We start from the raw sequence: 21,630 nt of genomic DNA on the forward strand, positions 1-21,630 counted from the left end.
GAAGTAAATTATCTAAATACTAACCACATTCAATTGACCATGTTAGACTATGCAAGCTGCTTAACTAAAAATCTGAATTAAACATAGAAATATAAAATAAAATCAAATACCAGTGACAACAGAATATAACACAAGGAGCAAGGTGGCACAAGTATACACCAGAGTCTGGTAGCCTCTGGAGGAAATGAATCTGTCACTCTACATTGCTGTCTCTGTGATTGTTGATGCCCTGTGTAGTACTGAAAATGCCAATGAAGACAGGATAAACTGGCATACTACAGATGGCACAAAACATCATAACCACATTTAGCATTTTCCAGGGCAGCTTTGCCAGAAGAGACAGCCCAGCTGCATCCACCCATCAAAGATTTCTGCTGACTGACATGACACTTGCAGATGGATTTTTTGTGTAAGAATGTGCATCAGGATATGCAAGATTACATTAATCTTTCATGCTTGTCTGGCCTGGTGCTAGTACAGTTCAAGCTTTTTCTCCAATGTTTCTGGATATTGTTAAAAATATTAGTTTTGGTGTCTAAAATAATGATTCCATATCGTCCAGTATTATCTACCCCAACATTATATTGTAATATTTCTATTGACCACTCAGATGCTGCTGACATGAATGGAAAGCTTTGAACTAATAAGTATACTGAATATTTATACTCTTCAATATTTATTTAATTTGAAATAGATATAGAAAGTGATGTAATTTGCAGTCATTAATTACATATTACATTTTTCATATTAGTTACAATAACAGAATGAACATCAGCAGAGAACTATCATTCAGCATTGCTAATGAATTTCCACAGTAATAAGTTCCTGTAACTATAAACTAGGTTAACATACCAAGGGAGAATTTGAATCAGTATGCTATCTTGAAATCTAAGTTAGTGAATTACAATTTTGCTGCTGAAGCATATATTGTTGCATGACCACAAACAGTTTTCTAGCATTTTTTACAATATTAGCTTCATAAAGAAGTATTCCTAGAAAAAAAAGCTTAATATTAAGGCACTGGTGCATTCAGCTTCTTTGTTCTTTCAGGTGGGAATTTAAATCCCCTCAACAACAGCTATAGTACATGAAAAATAAAAGCAACTAACATAACACAGTTGGCAAATACATTGCTTTTGATGTGAAGATGTAAAAAAGGTTCAAACATTATATCATTACTATTTCACTGTGATAAAAAAAAATCATCCCCTGTAACCATATGATTAAAAATGGGGCTACACTTTTTAAATGAACATGGCAACTTTTAGACAACTTATTATGACAGTACTGGAAAAAATCAAAATGGTATGCTTGCTATGCTAAATTAGATTTTTATTTCTTTTTCTTTTGATTTGTTAAAATGTATTCAGAGGCCTCTTAGTGTAATATACATCCATTTACAATGAAATCAACTCACAAAGAGCTTATACAAAACACACACAGCACACACGACTCAATACATTCAAGCCTCCTCTTTCAGTCAAACATATGGATGAACAAAAAGACCATGAAGCACACTCTGAAGAATGAGAAATTTTGTTTATTGTTGAGCCAGTGAGAGAAGTGAATTTCAGCACTAACATCCTCTTTTGAGAACACAGTTCTCTTTTCCCCCTCTCGGGTTCAAATCAGGGAACACTATGCAAACTCTGCTGGTCGCAATTCTCGCAATGATGCATTAGGAGGCGAGTTTCCAAGATACCTAAAAGCTTAATCAAAGCAAAACAGCAGAGGCAGGTGGCACCTATTTTGAGCTCTTCCGGGAAAGGGATCAGGTATCTGGTGTTTCCAGTAGAAATCCAAGGATAAGGCACAGAAGTGCTTTCCTAATGGATCCAACTCTAAACAGGAGGTGTAACGAAAGAATAAGTCCAAGGCCGGCACAGAGAAGCTTGTCTAAAGACTACACATGCAAACTAGAGCTGGGCAGAGAAAGTTTGCTCCATTTCAGAATGAAAGTCAAAAATTCCAAAATTCTTTGCAAAAGGGAATGGAGCCCCAGGTCAGGAGCAGTTCATGAAACATTTAGATTTCGACAAACCAGCAAATTCCAAGGCAAAAATGTTTCATCTGACTTTTTTGACCTTATGGAAGTGGTTTAAGATTTAAAGAGGCAGTGTACCTAGAAAAGAATACCTAATCACTGTCAAGAACCAAAAGCTGTGAAACACTGTTCATAAAGAAACTACACATGCCTCTGAATTCATTAGAGCATTATCACATGACCGCTTCTTCGGTGAACCTTACTAAGAGTGCATCTGAGCAAACTAATCACTGGATCAGGCAGCAAAACCTAGATTTGGTGCCTGACGGCTCCCCAACATTCAGCTCTTATTTTAAAGCCACATATTCATAGCTACCAGAGCCCCATATCTCAAGTAGCCCAAAGGGTTCAAGAATAATCCCTACAATGAAGATAAAGACAAAAAGACAGTGAGCAAATCGTTTTGGCCTTTCAATATGTGGGACAGTTCAGCATGACATGTATAAATACTGGTTCCTTAGCCACAGACTAAGCCCAATAGGATTACAACTGCTAATGTAGAACAACAGATTAACTGGTGCTAATACTTGGAGAAAAAAAGCTAAAGTCCTCTGACAAACTTTATTTACTTTACAATCAATAAAAAGTGCTAGTTTTCAGCTATATTGGACTCTCAGCTAGCCCACTGGGGGCCCTAAGTAGGAATATTTCTCCCCCCCCCAAACACATACTTGGCATGGCAACTAAAAGGGGCTTGAGCTGCTTGGGCCCTATACAATTGCTTAGTCTGCTTATGCCTAGCGCTGGCTCTGACTCTCAGTACGTAGGTTTCTTACTGTGTAATTTTATACAAGCCCTACCAACGTGTTATTTTACAGTTTGCTTCGCAGCTAAACATTATAACAATGTATCAGTTTTAAATGATTTGACACTACAATACTAACCTTTCCCAGAAAAGGTGGATAAAGAAAAGAGTAAGATAATGAGCAGTGGTACATGTTACATTGCAATTTACTCATTTACCTATATCACATTCTCCAGCATGTGTGTGATATACTAGCAAAGAGGTTGAGTATCTCTCTCTCTCATACACATAGAGTGAGATTCCTAAAAATACATTACTATATAAAATATATTACTACAGAAATTAGAATTAAAAGGTAATCTCTTGTGTGCTTCAAAATATATGGAAGAAAAAACACTAATTTAATATTAGTATCATAAATAGCAAGGCATAAAATATCCAAATTTCTGAGGAATGTTTTGTATTATTTTCCACCAGCAAAAATTTTGAGTATCTACAGGCATAGGTAATGCCAGCTACTTTCCTGTATTCTGTTCTATATAAAAGAACTCTCTACAACCATTCTGAAAAGATTATTAAAATATTTTTTATTGTTTGGGGGTGGGAGAGAAAACAAAATATACATAAAAATATTGCGATTTTTACTGTACTAACTAGCCACATTCTTATGTCACTTCAGAGGTTCACGTTCACTGTATGACACTTTTGAACAACGTGTTTTAAGTTTTAAAGATGAATGTATGTAGCTGTTAATTTATAATGAATGCAGACTGAATCCTTAGCACAGAAGATTCTTTGAAGATTTCAGAAAACAATGTTTTTTCTAAGTACCTAATATTACAGTATGTATGTGAACTATGGCATATAACCTTACCGCCCAACAAAATCCAAAGCCATTATTTGAAAGGACATTAACATTGCTATTAGTGAGGTATGTAAACTTCTAAAAAGAATACAAGTGAACACTACCAAAACTTTTATTCATTCCCAAACTGTTCTAAATGTACAAATAAATGTGTATTTCTATACCAGGGGTCGGCAACCAATGGCATGCATGCCAAAAGACAGCCGGAGTCCCAGCAGGCAGCAGTGTGCCATTAAAAATCCTGCCCGGCCCGGCACGCTCTTTTCCAACCTCCGCTCCCTCCCACGGGGGTAAGTGACAGAAGCTTGGTCCTGCCAGCTCCCCTGTCTCTTCCTGCAGCGTGCTGGGTTCCTGCCCCTCCTCCTCCTCTCCATCCCTCCCTGCCGGCGATCAGCTGATCACCCTTGCGAGGGAGGGGCTTGGGGAGGTGCTCGGGGAGGAGTGAAGTCAGCATGCTCACTGCTCCCAGCAGAGGCAGAGAAGAAGCGGGGACAGGGCCGCAGGGAAGGGGGGGAAGGAATAGGGGCATATCCCCTCCAGCCCCCTGCCGTGAGCACCCCACAGCCCCAGCCCACAGCCCCAGCCCTCTGCCCTGACCCCCACTCACACACACACAGCCCTCTGTCATGCAGCCCTGCACCCCCTCCCACCCAAGGCCCCTGCGCCCTCTGCCCTGACCCCGCCCTCACATACACCCAGCCCTCTGCCCTGTGCCCTCAGCCCTGCACCCCACACACACACATCAGGTCCCTTCCCGGAGCCTTTTACTCCCCTCACACACACCCAGCCCTCTGCTTGACTCCTTCACCCCCCACAACCCATGCCCTGACACCTGCACCCCCGTCACATGCCTCCAGCCCTCTGCCCTGTTTCTTGCACCTCCCACATACCTAGCCCCCCCACACATCCATGCACCCCCCACATCCACACCCCCACCCTGAGCACCAAACGGGAGCTCCTGCACCCTCCCCCCACATTCCCACCTGCACACCTTGCACCAAATGGGAGCTGTCCAGGTAAGCACTCCACACCCAAACCTCCTGCCCCAACCCTGAGCCCCCTCCCTCATTCTAGCTCCTGGCCAACCCCCAGCCTGCTCTTTCACCCCCAGCCCTGTGCTCAGTGCACTCCCACCCTCAGCTCAGTTTAGAGAGAGGAAGAGAATGGGCCAGAACCAGGGAGAAGGTAGGTACCCACTGTATGTGGGCAGGGCTGGGACCCTAGACCGGCAGCGGGCTGAGCGGGTCTGGCATCTGGGAACCCAGCTGGCAGGAGCCGACGGATGGAACCCCTGAGTGGCAGCGGGCTGAGCTGCTCAGCCCACTGCTGGTCTGGGGTTCCGGCCACCGGCCCTGCACAGCCTGCAGTTGGTCTGGGGTTCTGGCTGCCGGACCCTTGCCAGCCGGGATCCCGGCCACAGGCTGCGCTCAGCCCGCTGCCGGCCTAGGTGAACAGAACCCCAGACCAGCAGCGGGCTGAGGGGGTCGGCGGCGTAAGATCAATGTTTTAATTTAATTTTAAATGAAGCTTCTTAAGCATTTTGAAAACCTTGTTTATTTTACAATACAACAATAGTTTAGTTATATAATATATAGACTTATATAGAGAGAGACCTTCTAAAAAACATTAAAATGTATTACTAGCACGTGAAATCTTAAATTAAAGTGAATAAATGAAGACTCGGCACACCACTTCTGAAAGGTTGCTGACCCCTGTTCTATACTAACATTTATAGAACTGTCATGTAATTTTCCCAGTTTACCTGTAGGTGGAGTGTTAGGCAGCTAATAAACCTTGCAGTACCCTGGATATTGCCAAAGTAGAACTGCCTTCAGAATAATGTTTTTAGTTAGTTCAGACAGGATTTTAAATAATAAAAAAATCAGGAATAATTTAAAACTACTCTTTTGTTAGTAAGAGAAATAGGTGGTTAATGTCATTACAATGGTGCTTAGTTTCATTTCCTATTAACTAACATATCTACAAAAGCTTTTGTATAAAACTTTGCTATTGGCAGGTTATTTGATTTATAGAAAAAACTTTGTTGCTATTGCACAAACAGTGTTAATAGACTAATGATACTATTACCCTTTTAAAAAGTTAAAAAACATACCCTCTGTTTATTTGCATTTTTTTAAAAAAGCAACTGAGGCAGAAACCAGCTGGATGAAAGATGGTTAGTCTGACCTGTGCACATTAAATGATTACAAATATTCATAATGACTCTTCATTATTGTCATACCTTGTTATTTCAGTATATCTGTTACAGATTATACAAATGTTTAAATGATAACTAGAACTTGTATAAAGCTAGATATTTTTCCTTAAAAACTGAGACTAAGAAAAGTCAAAAGGCTATTGTTAACTGATTAATTACCAGTATACAAGAAAATTAGTTTCTACTCATCTATGTGTGTTCCATGCCTCACCTCCTTTTTCTTTAGTTGAACTTACATTACAAATAAAATTATTTTTAAAACAAACACAAATATTGGCACTAACATCACACACAAACCCAACCACATCATTGTTCTATTATATTCTTTTGCCTAACTTTTGGGCCTGCTCCTAGCATTCTTACATGTGCAATCTCAGTGAAATCATGGGACTCCTCACATGAGTAACCACTGCCTGATAAGGCCATTTGTCTGTATTTTGTAGTCTGGGAAGTGATCCTGTTTTCATTTACTTTAATAGGAGCAGGTTTGGGCCCTTAAATTGTAAGCTCTTTGGTGCAGTAACCCCTGTCCTTTTACATGTGCATAAGGTATGAAACATATTAATAGTGACATATTAAAAATAATTAATATCTGAAAATGTAAAATTGTTTGGAGTATGAAAATTTTTAATCCCACCTGCCTGTAAATTTGCTCTCTTCTGACTGGCAACACAGATTCTGGGTTTCTCTCTCTCCCTTCTAGAACAAATAGGCGGAAAAAAATGGCCAATCAGATTGATGGATTTTTACTCCCTGTAGCAATGACTTCTCTACATTCCCCATATGATTCCTTCTGAAATGAAATAAATCCAGTTAAGTTTTTGTATCTCCCGACTGTGGAAGAATAAAACATATCTTTTCCTTTCAGGAACCAAATCCCTTTACAATGGTATTTGTGCTGAATCAACCCACTCACAGAAAGCAAATTTACAATAGGATTAAATTTGTCCTTTCATGCCCGGACCTTCAACACCACACATATTGGGATCTTAAGGGCAATATCTTAGAAGACATCTGAGGAGAAAAGGAAGAGGAAACATGACTGACAACTACTTTGGGGGAATAACAGGAACTTGTCTACTGTTTCCTCACTTGTCTACTGTTGTAGTTCCTCTGAAGTTAGGCTTACCAGCTTGTAATTGCCAGGATCACCTCTGGAGCCTTTTTTAAAAATTGGCATCCAGTCATCTTCTACAGAAGCGGATTTAAATGATACGTTACAAACTACAGTTAATAGTTCTGCAATTTCATATTTGAGCTCCTTCGGAGTTTTTAGATGAATACCATCTGGTCCTGGTGACTTATTACTGTTTATTTTTCCAATTTGTTCCAAAATTTCCTTCTTTCCTTTATTATCACCTCCATCTGGGACAGTTTCTCAGATTTGTCACCTAAAAAGAATGGTTCAGTTGTGAGAATCTCCCTCACATCCTCTGCAGTGAAGAATGATGCAAAGAATTAATCTAGCTCCTTTGCAATGGCTTTGTCTTCCCTCAGTACTCCTTTAGCACCTCAATTGTCCAGTGGCCTCACTGATAGTTTGGCAGGCTTCCTGCTTCTGATGTACTTTAAAAAAAAATTGCAGTTAGTTTTTGATTATTTTTTTTGGCCTGCCTAATTATACTTCTACACTTGACTTTCCAGAGTCTATGCTACTTTTTATCTTCCTTAGTAGGATCTGACTTCAAATTTTTAAAGGATGTCTTTTTGCCTCTAACCACCTTTTTACGCTGTTCTTTAGCCACAGTGGCATTCTTTGATCCTTTTATTTTTTTAAATTTTGGGCTATTTTTCAAATTTGGGCTAAACATTTAATATGAGCCTCTGTTGTGGTTTCCATGCAGCTTGCAGGCATTTCACCTTTGTGACTGTTCCTTTTAATTTCTATTTAACTAGCTTCCTCATTTTTCTGTAGTTCCCCTTTCTGAAGTTAAATGCTACTTTGGTGGGCTTCTTTGGTATTTCCCCCACCCCCGCCCCACAAAGATGTTAAATTTAATTATATTATGGTTGCTATTACCAAGTGGTTCATCTATATCCACCTCTTGGACCAGATCCTGTGCTCCACTTAGGACTAAGTTTAGAATTCCAGGACTAGCTACTACAAGAAGCAGTCATTAATGGTGTCTAGAAACTTTATCACAGCATCCCTAGCAAGTGTCTCAGGGCAGAAGTTATACATAGTTAAAGGATGCCTGAAAAGGACAGGTATGACAACCTTTTCATATGGAAAAGTAGGAAAAGAGACAAGTGAGAAAGCTATGTTTTCCCTAGCCCTCGAGACATATGTGACAGACAGTAGAAAAAGGAAAAAAACTCATTCTCCAAAGGTGAAATCCTGATCTCAATGAAGTCAATGGTAAAACTCCCCAAATGTATTGTCTCCACACAGCCATGCTACAGAAGTCAAGTGCATAGTCAAAAAGTAAACTTATTGAGCAATAATTGGCAATTAGGAAGCAGGTGCAATTCTCTCAAGCCTTACATTCCATAGATCAAGGGTGTAACCTAGATTGTGAACTCTTGGGAAGAAGACCATCTTTTTAATAAGTGCACAGAACCTCAACAATGGGGCCGAGATACTGACTGGAACCATGGGTGCTATACAAATAATAAATATTTCTCTCACTAACAATTCTTAGTTCCTCTCTACTTTATAGAAAACGTATTTGTAGATGGATTTTGAAGTACTCATGTACTGAAAAAAAATTCAAATCCTTTTTTAGAGACTAAGTATAAAGAGACAGACTTCCTAGATCCAATACAGGGTGGTTACAAATTAATTTAACTGGTTCCAGCAAACCTTCATTGATTTGGAGTGCTACTTTCTCTTGTAGCTCCAAGACATCAGATAATTTATTCATCTAACTGGGTAAAGCTACAAGCTATTCCATACACTCTGTCCTGGAAGTCTTTGTGTCAGCTCGAAAAGAAGAGGAAGCTTTAAGACAACTACAGCAAGGGATGAAGCAAAGGGGTTGCTATGACTGGTTTATCCTCTTCCTGAGTGCGCATCTGATTCTAGATCAGGTAGTACCTCCTATCCAGAGGACTCAGGTGGAGGAGGCTAAAGAATCACTACAGAATCCTTCATCTTCTTTGGAGGAGACTTCCCGGGTGGAGGACACCTATGCCTCTTTTCACTACCCTTTTACTAAGAGACCACCGATGCAGAAGGCAGAGGATCATAGGCCTCATAATCTACAATACTTACACAAAAATATATTATGTATCTGTACAAGGAGACACCTGAAGCACCAAATATTTTCCTATATTATTAATCAGAGTCCTCTGTATGTGGAACTGCAGCAGTATGGAATGAAATCAGCTTATCAGAACTAAGAAGTCCACCACACTAAATTTGGATCCAGCAGCAACTGTATACATCCTGGATCCTTTGAGAAAAAGAGCTTGAGCCAGACCCTAGATTCCTAATAGCGCCAACACACTCACCCACACTCTGCTGAGGGGAAGATAATTCCATAGAAAATACTTGAAGGAACTAGTCTGACAAGTCCCCTGGGAGAAACAATTGAGGCTCTGCACAGATGACTGTTTCACATCATCCAACAGGGCTTCTATGAAGTCTCTGGAGACTGGTGGGTCAGGCAATTTGACTAGACAAGTCCAGCAAGCACCCCGGTGCAGACAAGTGATCTGACTGCATCCAAGAAACCCTATAATTCTGACAACTCCTAGGATTTGGAGATGCTTACCCCACTCGGATACAGTCAGATTGAATGGCAATATCTTGCCAGACTATGGCTTTATCTCCCCTGTGGCCTCTTGGAACTAATGGCTGAAACTATAAGTAGTTCTTTCCTTGACTTCATCCAAAGAACACTCATTCCTGAATGAAGTAATTTTCTTCAAGTTAGAAAAGGCACTTTTCATGCCTATCTGATGTGGGATATAATGCAGGGCAAAAGAAAAAAAGTCATAAAATCTTTTTATTTGTTTAGACGTTATGTGCATCATCTTGCACAACACCAAAAATGACCTAAATTTACCCCAAAAATATGAGGAAATATTTGAAAAGTAAAAATAAAAAAACAAACTTTTTGGCCTTTAAGCAAATTCAACCTGCTTGTCAGTGAGTGTCTATCCATGGGCCAGGACTGGCAGGAATATGGAAATGTAATAATGCGGCTTTTGTAGCATTAGTGTACGCTTGAAAATTTTGGAAAAATTTACTACGGTATAGAAATTGAAGTTGTGCTGGAAAAGTAATCAAGACTTTAGCTAAGATCAAGACCGCAGGGTGCAGCCTGTTCAACCAGGCTAGGGACTGGAGAGAAATTCAGGGGACTTCCCCACCTAACAAAGTGCTTGCTGGGACACTCAGCAGAAGCTATTTTACTTCAATGTACTTAAAATCCCTTATGGGGGAGGAAGAATGGAAAGATCCACAGAGCAGCATTCCTCCCACCCCTTGTACTTTATTGCAGAGGTGACTCATACATTAACAGTGTTCCATGCTATGTGAGATCTCTTTCTCCCCTAACCTCCCACACGTGTGAGGGCTACAGAGAAGGGAGCTGGATTTGCTCCATTGACTACAAAAAGGGGTTAGTAGTACCTTCGGCCTGGGAATAAAAACAGTCAAAAGGAGGAATGGATTTTGCTTTTACATCCATGAATAAAAAACACCACTACCACAACTTGGGAAAGCCAGACCATAAACTCCTACATTATTTTGTGGTTTCAGATAATATCCTGGTTCATGCAATCTCTAATGTAGTAGTTTAAATCATCACCAGAAATCTTCAATGGCATGGTAGCTTTGTAAATTCCCAGCAAATTTACATCTGTTCAGCTGATCAGGTTTGATCCAACTAGCAAGGATTTGAGTTAAAGCAAGAACAGCTTTGTGAAAGGAAAGGATTATATAGGAAGTTTAATAACTCAAGAGTCCACAAATAAAAAACATACCTCATCAGACCCTTGTGAGATTCAAGCTTTCCTTTTTTAATAAATCAAACTGCAATGTAAAATAACCCACACAAAGTGTAAAATATTCCTAAAGTAGAAAAACTATAAAAAATAAAATATAATCAATAAATAATGGAATTGCTAAAACTAAAGCAGTGAAATGAAATAAAACCAAATGGGTAATATTGCATTTAATTCAATTCTCAATGCACTACTTGTACATAAAGCCAATAAGGATTATCAGTAAATTCAGGTTGTCTTGGTTGCTTACGTATCAGTTTTAAAAAAGGATTAAATCATGTTCAAAAAGCAACTTACCTGTGACGTCAGTTTTGATGTCAGCAAGCTTCAAGAGAGGTGCAACTTGTTCATAATAAACATGAGTAGCTTCTCTTTTATGACTGTTTGGGTTAACAAATACTTTTAGGGACTTTGGCCTATTTGGAAAGCCTAAAAAAAGGGAAAAAAAGGCACAAAAGGTTTCAAGACAAATACCATTTGGATATTTTTACAGGTGAATCAAACTTTTTAAGCAAACATCCTTGAGAATACTGGGAAAGCTTTACATTTAAAAAAACCTAAACATTATTAATAAAGTGGTTTTGACTTGATTTGAGGATAGTAGTTATAATAAACCTAGAGGACCTTATTGTCTTCTTGAATGAGTGTGCTCATTATCTTAATCTGACACTTAATCCTGGGGCCACTGAAGCTCTGACCTGCTTATTAGTCTACAGCTAAGAATAACCAGTAGGAACAAGTTAGTCACCATCACCTACTGCCAGTAACAGTGAGTCTGATCTTGAGCTATAAAAACTGAGGACTACTATATAAAGTAACTGTTTCTTTGGTAATTCTCTTCAATGTATGATTTGAACAAATTCATAATGAATTCTAAAGTAAATTAATATCTGTACATGCATGCTCTCTAATAGAGATACCTACACATACATGTGCTCTGTGCCGTACTGCCTTCAAGTGTAAATTCAGAAAACATGTAGTACAGTTTGTTATTTAATTGTAAGCTTGCACAAGGGTTCAAGAAGGTTGCAAGGGAACAGCATTAATACTAGCAGAGCTGCTGAGCATAATGCTTTCAATATGAAAGTGCCTTACGCTCAGTTGTACTAAGTGAAAAAATTATCTCCAAAGCCAGAAAGAGACATAACTAAAAATTTTACTTCTCACTCTAAAAGGGACAATAGTTCAATCCTTAAAACCAGCTACATCTTGCAATTGCTGATTAGGATCCCCGCCCTTTCTTCACTCACTTTACTTCGAAGATTGAAAAGGAATAACACAAAACATCTGAACACTCACCTGAACATTTGAATTTTAAACAGTGCTTATACCATACTCTAAGAGACTCAATAAATGCTAATAATAAAGCTATTTCAATGTCAAGGAAAAAAGATATTTTTGCATTGAAGACTTTTCCAAGTATCAAAACCTTGAAAACTCTAGGAATAAAAATTAGCACTACTAACCCATTTGTCTTGATGAATGTAAATTAAAGGACTAAAATTATTAAAGAACATTTACTGTATATATTCATCTTCACTGAAAACTGAAAGGAAGTATAGAAAATCGAGCTCAGTTCTTCAAATGTTGATATATAATCTTGTCAAGATTAGCTATGAGCACCAAAATTAAGGAAACAAACAAAATAACCTGATGCTGGAGGAAGCAAATGTTAATCACAAATCTCTTTTTCTATAAAAGCCTACAGTAACTTCAAAACTAGTTAATCCAAAATGAGTACCCTACAAAACTAGAGAGACTACTATGACAGTGGCTCAGCATGTTTACTGTACAAATTTACAGTAAATGGTCTGATCTGCTCTTCATTTATCATTGCAACAGTCTGGCAGAGTGAATCACTTTTGATAATTATCCCTTGAAATACTGAGGGCCTCCTGGATGATATGCAACTAGAATAGGCACAATAGGAACATGAAGCAAAAAAAATAATTGACAGAACTGAACCTTCTTGAGTGTTATACGTGTTTTAGAGATTTTGGTCATGTGTACATTTGAGAATCAGTTTCAGATACCGGAGCAATTATGCTTTAATTTAAAGACTAATTAGAGTTCAGCCACCCCAGATGATCTGTACTTTTACTGGCATTTAGTTTCCTTGTTTTTCAGATTCCTCACATTATGGTGACAGCCCTTCAAGCAGAAGGTGTCTGGACAGAGTTACTTTTAGAGTCTTTCTACTCCTTCCTTGAATAGGCCAGGATGTGTCTTTTGGTCCCAACCACTGGTCAGAGAGGTCTCTTGAACTAGAAATGTACTGCCTTCATCATGTTCCCAAAATCTATTGTTCTGTAGTTGAAGAACTTCATTCTTAAACATAGACCCTAGTAATACAAGACAATGCCATGCCACTGTAGTGTAGGCTATCCTAATTCAGTTTTAAACAGCATATTTATTAACCAATATCTTTACTATAAATCATTTGGTATAAAATTTTATGTATGCACCTCTCAAATAAAGCCATAGACATGTATGAAATAGCAACAACATAGTAACAGGAGTAGAAAAATGTTTACTTCTATTCCAGTTTGAATAATTTCTTAAATAAACTCCCAACCTCAAGGCCTTGCTGAAGTGAATCTCTAGGTTCATTGTAAAAATCAGTGACCCTCTTTCTCTGAGGTAGATAAAGGTTGGCACTCTGATTGCCAATCCTTCCCCCCCCCCATCCAATGAGCTATTTCCCTTGTAAGTAAACATGATAAACAGCAAAAAGCACAAATCAAGACTATAAGTGAGACATGAAATTTGCCCCTGTAGATGATGCTATTAATGAGCTGCCTGCAGGGCTCTTCCTTTTACTCTTTTCTACTGGTAACATTCAAACACCATGAGAAGCAAAATGGAAAAGTTATTCACCTTGTGCAGTAACTGGAGTTCTTGGAGGTATGTGTCCGTCCTGCCCCCCCGCCCTCTGGGTGCTCCATCCCAAGCGTGCATGCACCTCTGTTCCTTTGATCGGAGATTTTTGGTAGTGCCCATTCAGCCTGCGCACACACCTCACACATCCTCATGCACTGCAATGAGAATATATAGGGCTGCACAGGCAAACTGCCCTCAGTTCCTTCTCTACTGAAAAGTCCTGCAAAGTAAATTCTAAGCCAGGGATCAGCAACCTTTCAGAAGTGGTGTGCCGAGTCTTCATTTATTCACTCTAATTTAAGGTTTCGTGTGCCAGTAATACATTTTAACATTTTTAGAAGGTCTCTTTCTATAAGTATAATATATAACTAAACTATTGTTGTATGTAAAGTAAATAAGGTTTTTAAAATGTTTAAGAAGCGTAATTTAAAATTAAATTAAAATGCAAAGCCCCCCGGACCAGTGGCCAGGACCCGGGCAGTGAGTGCCACTGAAAATCAGCTCGCGTGCTGCCTTCGGCACGCGTGCCATAGGTTGCCTACCCCTGTTCTAAGCAAAGGGAAAGGAGGTGGGTAATGGAGCACCCATAGGGATATACATCTCAAAGTGTTCCAGTTACTGCACAAGATGAGTAAGCACTTCTTCAAGCAGTGTCCCTCTGGGTGCTCCACTTAAGGTGATTCCTGAGCAGTATTCCCATAGGCAGGACGGTGCTTCGGAGCAGAGTCTAGTATTGAGCACAGAACTGCATTTCCAGCTGCAGCATCTGATCTAGAGGCATGAACCAAAAGCACAGAGTTGCAGCTCTGCAAATTTCAGTCACAGGAAGATCCTTGAGTAACATAGACACAGACTGCAGACTCTAGAAGGAGGCTGAATGTTGGCAGTCTCATAACATGAGATAAATACACCCAAAAATCCACCTCCAGAGTCTCTGGATGGAGATTGTGGATCCTTTGGATCTGTCTGCAAATCAACACAGTTTGGGAGGCTTTCTGAATGGTTTGGTTCTGTCCAAATAGAAGGACAATGCCCTTCTGACATCCAAGATAAGGAAGATTTTTGCCTACTCTGATGTGGTTTCAGGAAAAAAAAACTGAGAGATGAGTGGTTTGGTTGATGTGAAATTCAGAAGACACTTTAGGTAAAAATTTAGGATGTAGTTGTAATGAAACCTTTTCCTTGAAGAACACTAAAAAACTGGCAGGATCTGACATTAAAACCCTCACCCTGCAGTCAGAAGTGACAGCCACCAAAACAGCTGTTTTCATAGACAGGCAAAACAAAAAACATGTACCTAATGGCTCAAAAGAGTTTTAAGACAAAATAAGGTTTAAATCCCATATTGGACTAGGTTCTCTAATCTATGGAAAATGATTCATCAGTCTGTGATGGGTTGGGTCACAGAGAGCCCCTTGGGACTGATGTGCTGAGACTACCTCTGAGGACGTTTTCCCTGCCAGCTTGGACTTCAGAACTCTGTCTCATTGAGCCAGATACGCTAATCTGCTGCAACACAGACCCAGGGTCTGACCTAGGCTCTGACCCACAACCCCAAAGCTGCAGACTTAACTGAAAACAGCTTAGCAAGTGCTCCTATCTCTAGCACCCAGACACCCAGCTCCCAATGGGATCTAAACCCCAAGATAATCTGTTTTATTCTGTATAAAGCTTATACAGGGTAAACTCAAATTGTCCACCCTCTATAACACTGATAGAGAGATATACACAGCTGTTTGCTCCCACAAAGTAATTAAGCAAAAAGTAAAAGCAGCAAAGAGTCCTGTGGCACCTTATAGACTAACAGAAGTATTGGAGCATGAGCTTTCGTGGGTGAATACCCACTTTGTCGGATGCATGCTCCAATATGTCTGTTAGTCTATAAGGTGCCACAGGACTCTTTGCTGCTTTTACAGATCCAGACAAACACGGCTACCCCTCTGATACTAAGCAAAAAGTGATTTTATTAAGTATATAAGGTAGGATTTAAGTAGTTCCAAGTAATAACAGACAGAACAAAGTGAGCTACCAAGCAAAATTAAATAAAACATGCAAGTCTAAGCCTAATACATTTAAGAAACTGATTACGGATAAACATATCACCCTCAGTGATGTTCTAATAAGCTTCTTTCACAGACTGGACTCCTTCCTAGTTTGGGTCCAGCAATCACTCACACACCGGTAGTTACTGTTCTTTGTTCCAATTTCTTTCAGGCATTTCTTTGGGGTGGAGAGGGCATCTCTTGAGCCAGCTGGAGACAAAAATAGAGAGGCTTTCAAGGCCTTTTATATTCTCTCTTGTGGGCGGAAACCCCATTGTTCTTCTGTGCAAAGTCAGAGCAACAAAAATGGAGTCTTGTAGCCACCGGCGCAAGTGACATGTCCATGAAGATTCAGCTTTTTGCAGGCCGACGCCATTGTTTACATGTTAGTTTGAATGTTCCCAGGAAAGCTCAGATGTGGATTGGCGTCTCCCAAAGATTGATTGGGCACTTACTGAGAATAGTCGTTTCTCAAGAAGCTGACCAAATACTTCACTGAAGCTACTTAGAATCAAACACATTGAGATACAAGTCCATAGCCAATATTCATAACTTCAAATACAAAAACAATACGTACAGACAGCATAATCATAACCAGAAAATTACAACCATTCTAAAGACACCTTTCTTGACTTCCTTTGGACAACATTTGGTGCAACTATAGGACTTTGGTTGCAACAATAATCTATACGGTCACAGTTCATGTCCATAACATCACACAGCCCTCTGACATAGTAGTTGAAAGCAGCTATCAAATCCCTCCCCTCATTCTTCTGCAGACTAAACAATCCCAGTTCCCTCAGCCTCTCCTCATAAGTCATGTGCTCCAGCCCCCTAATCATTTTGGTTGCCCTCTGCTTGACTTTCCAATTTTTCCACATCCTTCTTGTAGTGTGGGGCCCAAAACCGGACACAGTACTCCAGATGAGGCCTCACCAATGCCAAATAGAGGGGAATGATCACATCCCTCGATTTGCTGGCAGTGCCCCTACTTGTATAGCCCAAAATGCCGTTAGCCTTCTTGGCAACATATCCTTGGCAATATGACCTGAAAGGGGTTTCCAAAGAGGATGGATCTAGACTGTTCTCAGTGGTAGCAGAGGACAGAACAAGGAGTAATGGTCTCAAGTTGCAGTGGAGGAGGTTTAGGTTGGATATTAGGAAAAACTTTCACTAGGAGGGTGGTGAAGCACTGGAATGGGTTACCTAGGGAGGTGGTGCAATCTCCTTCCTTACAGGTTTTTAAGGTCAGGGTTGACAAAGCCCTGGCTGGGATGATTTAGTTGAGGATTGGTCCTGCTTTGAGCAGGGGGTTGTACTAGATGATCTCCTGAGATCCATTCCAACCCTGATATTCTATGATTCTATAAACTTATCAATGGGTACACCAAAGATGATGCCTCCTCCATTTCTGAAGGTAAGTATGTTGTATGGACTCCTTTCAGCTGTTTTACAACTCCTGTTGCACTTCTGTTGAACAGGAAGTCTCTACCCCTGAAAACGATCAAGGAACCATGTCCTGGAGCTGCAGAACTTCCAGACTGGGGTGAAGTATTTGATCAGCAATCTGAAATAAAAGAAAGTAACTGACTGGAAGTCACAGCGGTGGGTGAGAAGCAAGTCAAATGAGATAAGGATACCAAATCAAACGTGTGTCAGCCATCTTGGTACAATCAAAAGGACCCTGTCTTTGGCCTGCTTGATCTTGTTGAGAGTGTGGTGGTGGATAAGAATAAAGAAGGCCCTTGTCCATGAAATGGGCAAGACATTTCCTAGTGATTGAGGATTGAGTCCCCCTTTTGAGCAAAATTTCTTGCACTATGTGTTGACTGCAGGGGCAAAAAAGCCCACATCCAGAAACCATCCATTTAGAAATATGCTGTTGAGGAGTAGTGAATCCAAGTCCCATTTTCAACTCTGGGAGAAGTGTCTGCTGAGGTTGTCAGCTGTTGTGTTCTCTATACCCAGGAGCTAAGAAGCTCACTTACTTAGACTTACATCAACCAAGGTAGATGGAGGTCAAGTTCTTCTGTCTTCAATTCTATTAGAATGGGTAAGAGTATTGTGACTTGCAGAAAAGAAAGGAGAACACTGTACCAAAATCTGCATACCAAAAGAGTTATTGTCAACACAATCCAGAGGAGGTGATAACTGTTCAACCTCGGTGGTTGAAATCAATGAATAAGGAGATTTCAATGAAAATGAGGAGTCAGTGACCCAGAAGATCTTGATGTGGACAGCTGTCCAGTAGCAGTAAATAATGGGGATTCTGGATCATTCAACATAAGGAAGTCCTTTAAGTATCTAAACTCCTGCAATACTGGTTGTATACAGGAGTTAAATGAGATCTTGTGGAGGCCGGCTTCAGTACTAAGAGAGATACTTGTTTTGATTGTGTTTTGTGCTATGGATGCCAAACACTTGGTATGAGCATGTCTAGGGTCAAATTCTGGCTGTAACCATGTAGAGATACAGGATGACGGTATTGGTAGCAGGGATACAGAAAGGTCCAATGGCACAGAGCTCTTTGATGTAGTACTTCTACTATGGCTACACAATGTTGAAAAGGTCTTTGGTACAAGTGCCGCTTGATAGCAGTATGGCTCTTAGAGGATGCTTTAGAAGTCCTCCTAGTACCAGTGCCACTCGGACCCTGCATAAAACTCCCACTGGGACCTGAGGTCTCCAGAACATTCTTCTCAGACAGTAGCTGGGACTTGTTAGAAGGAAACCTAGTATTCCTACTTTTCTTGTCAATACCCACAAAAGTAGAATGTGAAGCTCTCTGCACTGCAGACACCAATGCACGTACTGCATCCCCTGAGGCTTTCAGTGACTGAGAACTTGACAGGGCACTAAGTGTGCTCGGAGCCCTGTGTACAGAGGGTTCTCTGATAATGGCCCCCCAACCCCCAAGATCTACTTTTGAAGGAGGAGCAGATCATACACTTACTTACATAATCCCAACTATACACATAAAATGATGGGGTCTAAATTAGCTGTTACCACTCAAGGAAGATCTTGGAGTCACTGTGGATAGTTCTCTGAAAACATCCATTCAATGTGCAGCAGCCGTCAAAAAAGCTAGCACAATGTTGGGAATCGTTAAGAAAGGGATAGATAATAAGACAGAAACTATCATATTGCCTCTATATAATTCCATGATACACCCCCATCTTGAATACTGCATGCAGATGTGGTCACCCCATCTCAAAAAAGATATATTGGAATTGGAAACGGTTCAGAAAAGGAGAACAAAAATTATTAGGGGTATGGAACAGCTGCCATATGAGGAGAGATTAATAAGATTGGGACTTTTCAGCTTGGAAAAGAGATGACTAAGGGGGGATATGATAGAGGTCTATAAAATCATGACTGGTGTGAAGAAAGTAAATAAGGAAGTGTTATTTACTCCTCATAACACAAGAACTAGGGGTCAGCAAATGAAATTAATAGGCAGCAGATTTAAAACAAACAAAAGGAAGTATGTTTTCACACAACACACAGTCAACCTGTGGAACTTCTTGCCAGTGGATGTTGTGAAGGCCAAGACTATAACAAAGCTCAAAAAAAGAACTAGATAAGTTCATGGAGGATAGGTCCATCAAAGGCTATTAGCCAGGACAGGCAGGGATGGTGTCCCTAGCCTTTGTTTGCCAGAAAAGCTGGGAATGGGCAACAGGGGATGGATCACTTGATGATTACCTGTTCTGTTCATTCCCTCTGGGGCATCTGGTATGGGCCTCTGCCAGAAGACAGGATACTGGGCTTGATGGACCTTTGGTCTGACCCAGTATGGCCATTCTTATGTACTCATAATATGGGTGTCTTTCAAACAGCAGAGGAACTAAGAACATCCATCACTGACCAGGATAGCTTCCCAGCAGAAGGGACATAGCTTAAAGCCTAGGGATCCTGGCATACCCCAGACCAAACTTCCAGAATAACCCTTCAAACCAGGGGGCGGGGGAAATGGGGAACAAACCCAACAAATAACTAAACTAAACTAAGAACTAAGTCTAAGTAAAGCAGGCACGCTCAATGCTCCATCTCAGACCAAAAGCATGGAGAAAGAACCGAGGGAGGTTCACTTGCACAGCCATGTATATCCTCAGTATGGGACACCAGGAGGTGTAAAGTGCATGTTCGGGCTGAATGGACAGTGCTACCAACTCTCTCTGATTAAAGGCACAAAGGCGGATGTGCACCTGAAGTGGAGCATCCTTAGAGACACTGCTCAAATAAGAACCATCAGGTATGGCTCATCCTGGTTATTTTTATCATGTACACCTCTACCCCGATATAATACTGTCCTCAGGAGCCAAAAAAATCTTACCGTGTTATAGGTGAAATCGCATTATATTGAACTTGCTTTGATCCGCTGGAGCATGCAGTCCCCTCCCCCCCCCGAGTACTGCTTTATATCCGAATTCGTGTTATTTCGTGTCACATTATATCGGGGTAGAAGAGTATATCTTTACATCCTGGAAGAACAATCCTTGGTTTTATGGTATTATCTAAGAGAGCATCAGACAAAACAAATGTGTTGGAAAAAACTTCCGAACAATTCAATTATAAATTTGCATGAATCATCCAGATATATTTCCATAGAATTCTCAAGGAAACCTGATGCTGGGCTCCTTTCCTCTTCCAATATCATGGATCCTCAAAGAATAACTAGCACTCTTGCAGTAGATGAATCCTCAAGAGACATCACTTGAAGGCATGATTCTCCCACAGAAACACATATCTTCACAGAGAGGATACTAATGGCCTGCTCCCTTCTTCCAGGTATATGTCCTTCCTTCCTGAATATCTGTACTTCAAACAGCTCCTGGTAAAATCCACTCAAAAGAAAAGCCATATTTCACCATCCAGAAGACAGTCTGTGTGATTTTGGGTTCAGCTGCTGAAACTGACATTTATAGCATTTGCTATAAGGTATATGCTTTTATGATGTTTCAATATTGAGTAATATGTGTACTCAATAATGTTAATGATTACTAATTATTTTTATTTTATATTAACTGCTTTGTCAGACTATGAGAAAGCAAAACAAGGAAAGCAATGTAAAAGTATATTGCTGACCCATAACAATAATATCATTATCATAGTGATATAAATAAGCAGTACAGCTGAAAAGACAAAGGTTCTCAGGCTGTAACACTTCATAGTTGCCACTATAAGACTGATAACTCAAGTAGTTTACTGTAGAATTACAGTGGCCTCTGATACTATCTTAATATTTTACAAGTGGATCGACTATTAAGAAATAATAAGACTTAAAAATGTAAAATATAACAATATAATTAATTAGAACAAAAGTGAGACAAAAATTCATTTTCATTAATTATTCCTTTGTCTAAAGTATAAAGAGAGAAATCATGCATGCCTGCAGCAGAGGTAGAATCCTATTTTTCCAGTATTTTTACCTGTGAAGTGAACTGGCATCAACCAACTTGGGGGAAAAATAACTGTTTTAACTTTATACCACATCACCAATTTAATTGTACATAGTCTAATTTGTCTGTAAAATATATATTTAAAAGTATATGAACAAATAAATCTTACTATGAACAAACTGGGGAGAGAAGAGTCAGGGGTTGTGAAGGTTTGTACAGAATTTGTGAAAAGGTGAAGAACTTTGAGCTGTTGGAGAACTGTAGGGCTAAGACATACACAAAGAATGGAGTTATAATTTCATGCCTACCTAGGATCAGGAGAAAGGGCAAGAGAGAGAGGGCGAGAGACAGAGGAAGAGAGAGAGGGGCAAGAGAATTAGCAGAATATTGCTACCCCACTTAAACTTTAAAATAGAAAACTTAAAACTTTATTTTTTTAAGATGCCTGTGCCCAAAAAGGACTATGCAAAGTATTAAAGTA

At 40.0% G+C, this 21,630-nt stretch overlaps 1 protein-coding gene across 4 annotated transcripts in view; it reads right to left on the reverse strand.

The window, feature by feature from the left end:
- Positions 1-21,630, reverse strand: part of CERKL (ceramide kinase like) — a 94,563-nt gene that overhangs the window by 25,423 nt on the left and 47,510 nt on the right. For 2 of the 4 annotated variants that reach the window (XM_045032676.1, XM_045032677.1), the window contains exon 3: positions 11,123-11,254. In XM_045032676.1, coding sequence (XP_044888611.1) covers positions 11,123-11,254 — 132 coding nt within the window. Of the gene's footprint in view, positions 1-6,513; positions 6,572-7,001; positions 7,187-11,122; positions 11,255-12,291; positions 12,395-21,630 lie in introns of those variants that run through there. The other 2 variants (XM_045032678.1, XM_045032679.1) reach the window with 2 other exon arrangements.

Source organism: Mauremys mutica, chromosome 10 (genome assembly GCF_020497125.1).
Source record: "Mauremys mutica isolate MM-2020 ecotype Southern chromosome 10, ASM2049712v1, whole genome shotgun sequence".
In the NCBI taxonomy this organism is placed as follows: domain Eukaryota; kingdom Metazoa; phylum Chordata; order Testudines; family Geoemydidae; genus Mauremys; species Mauremys mutica.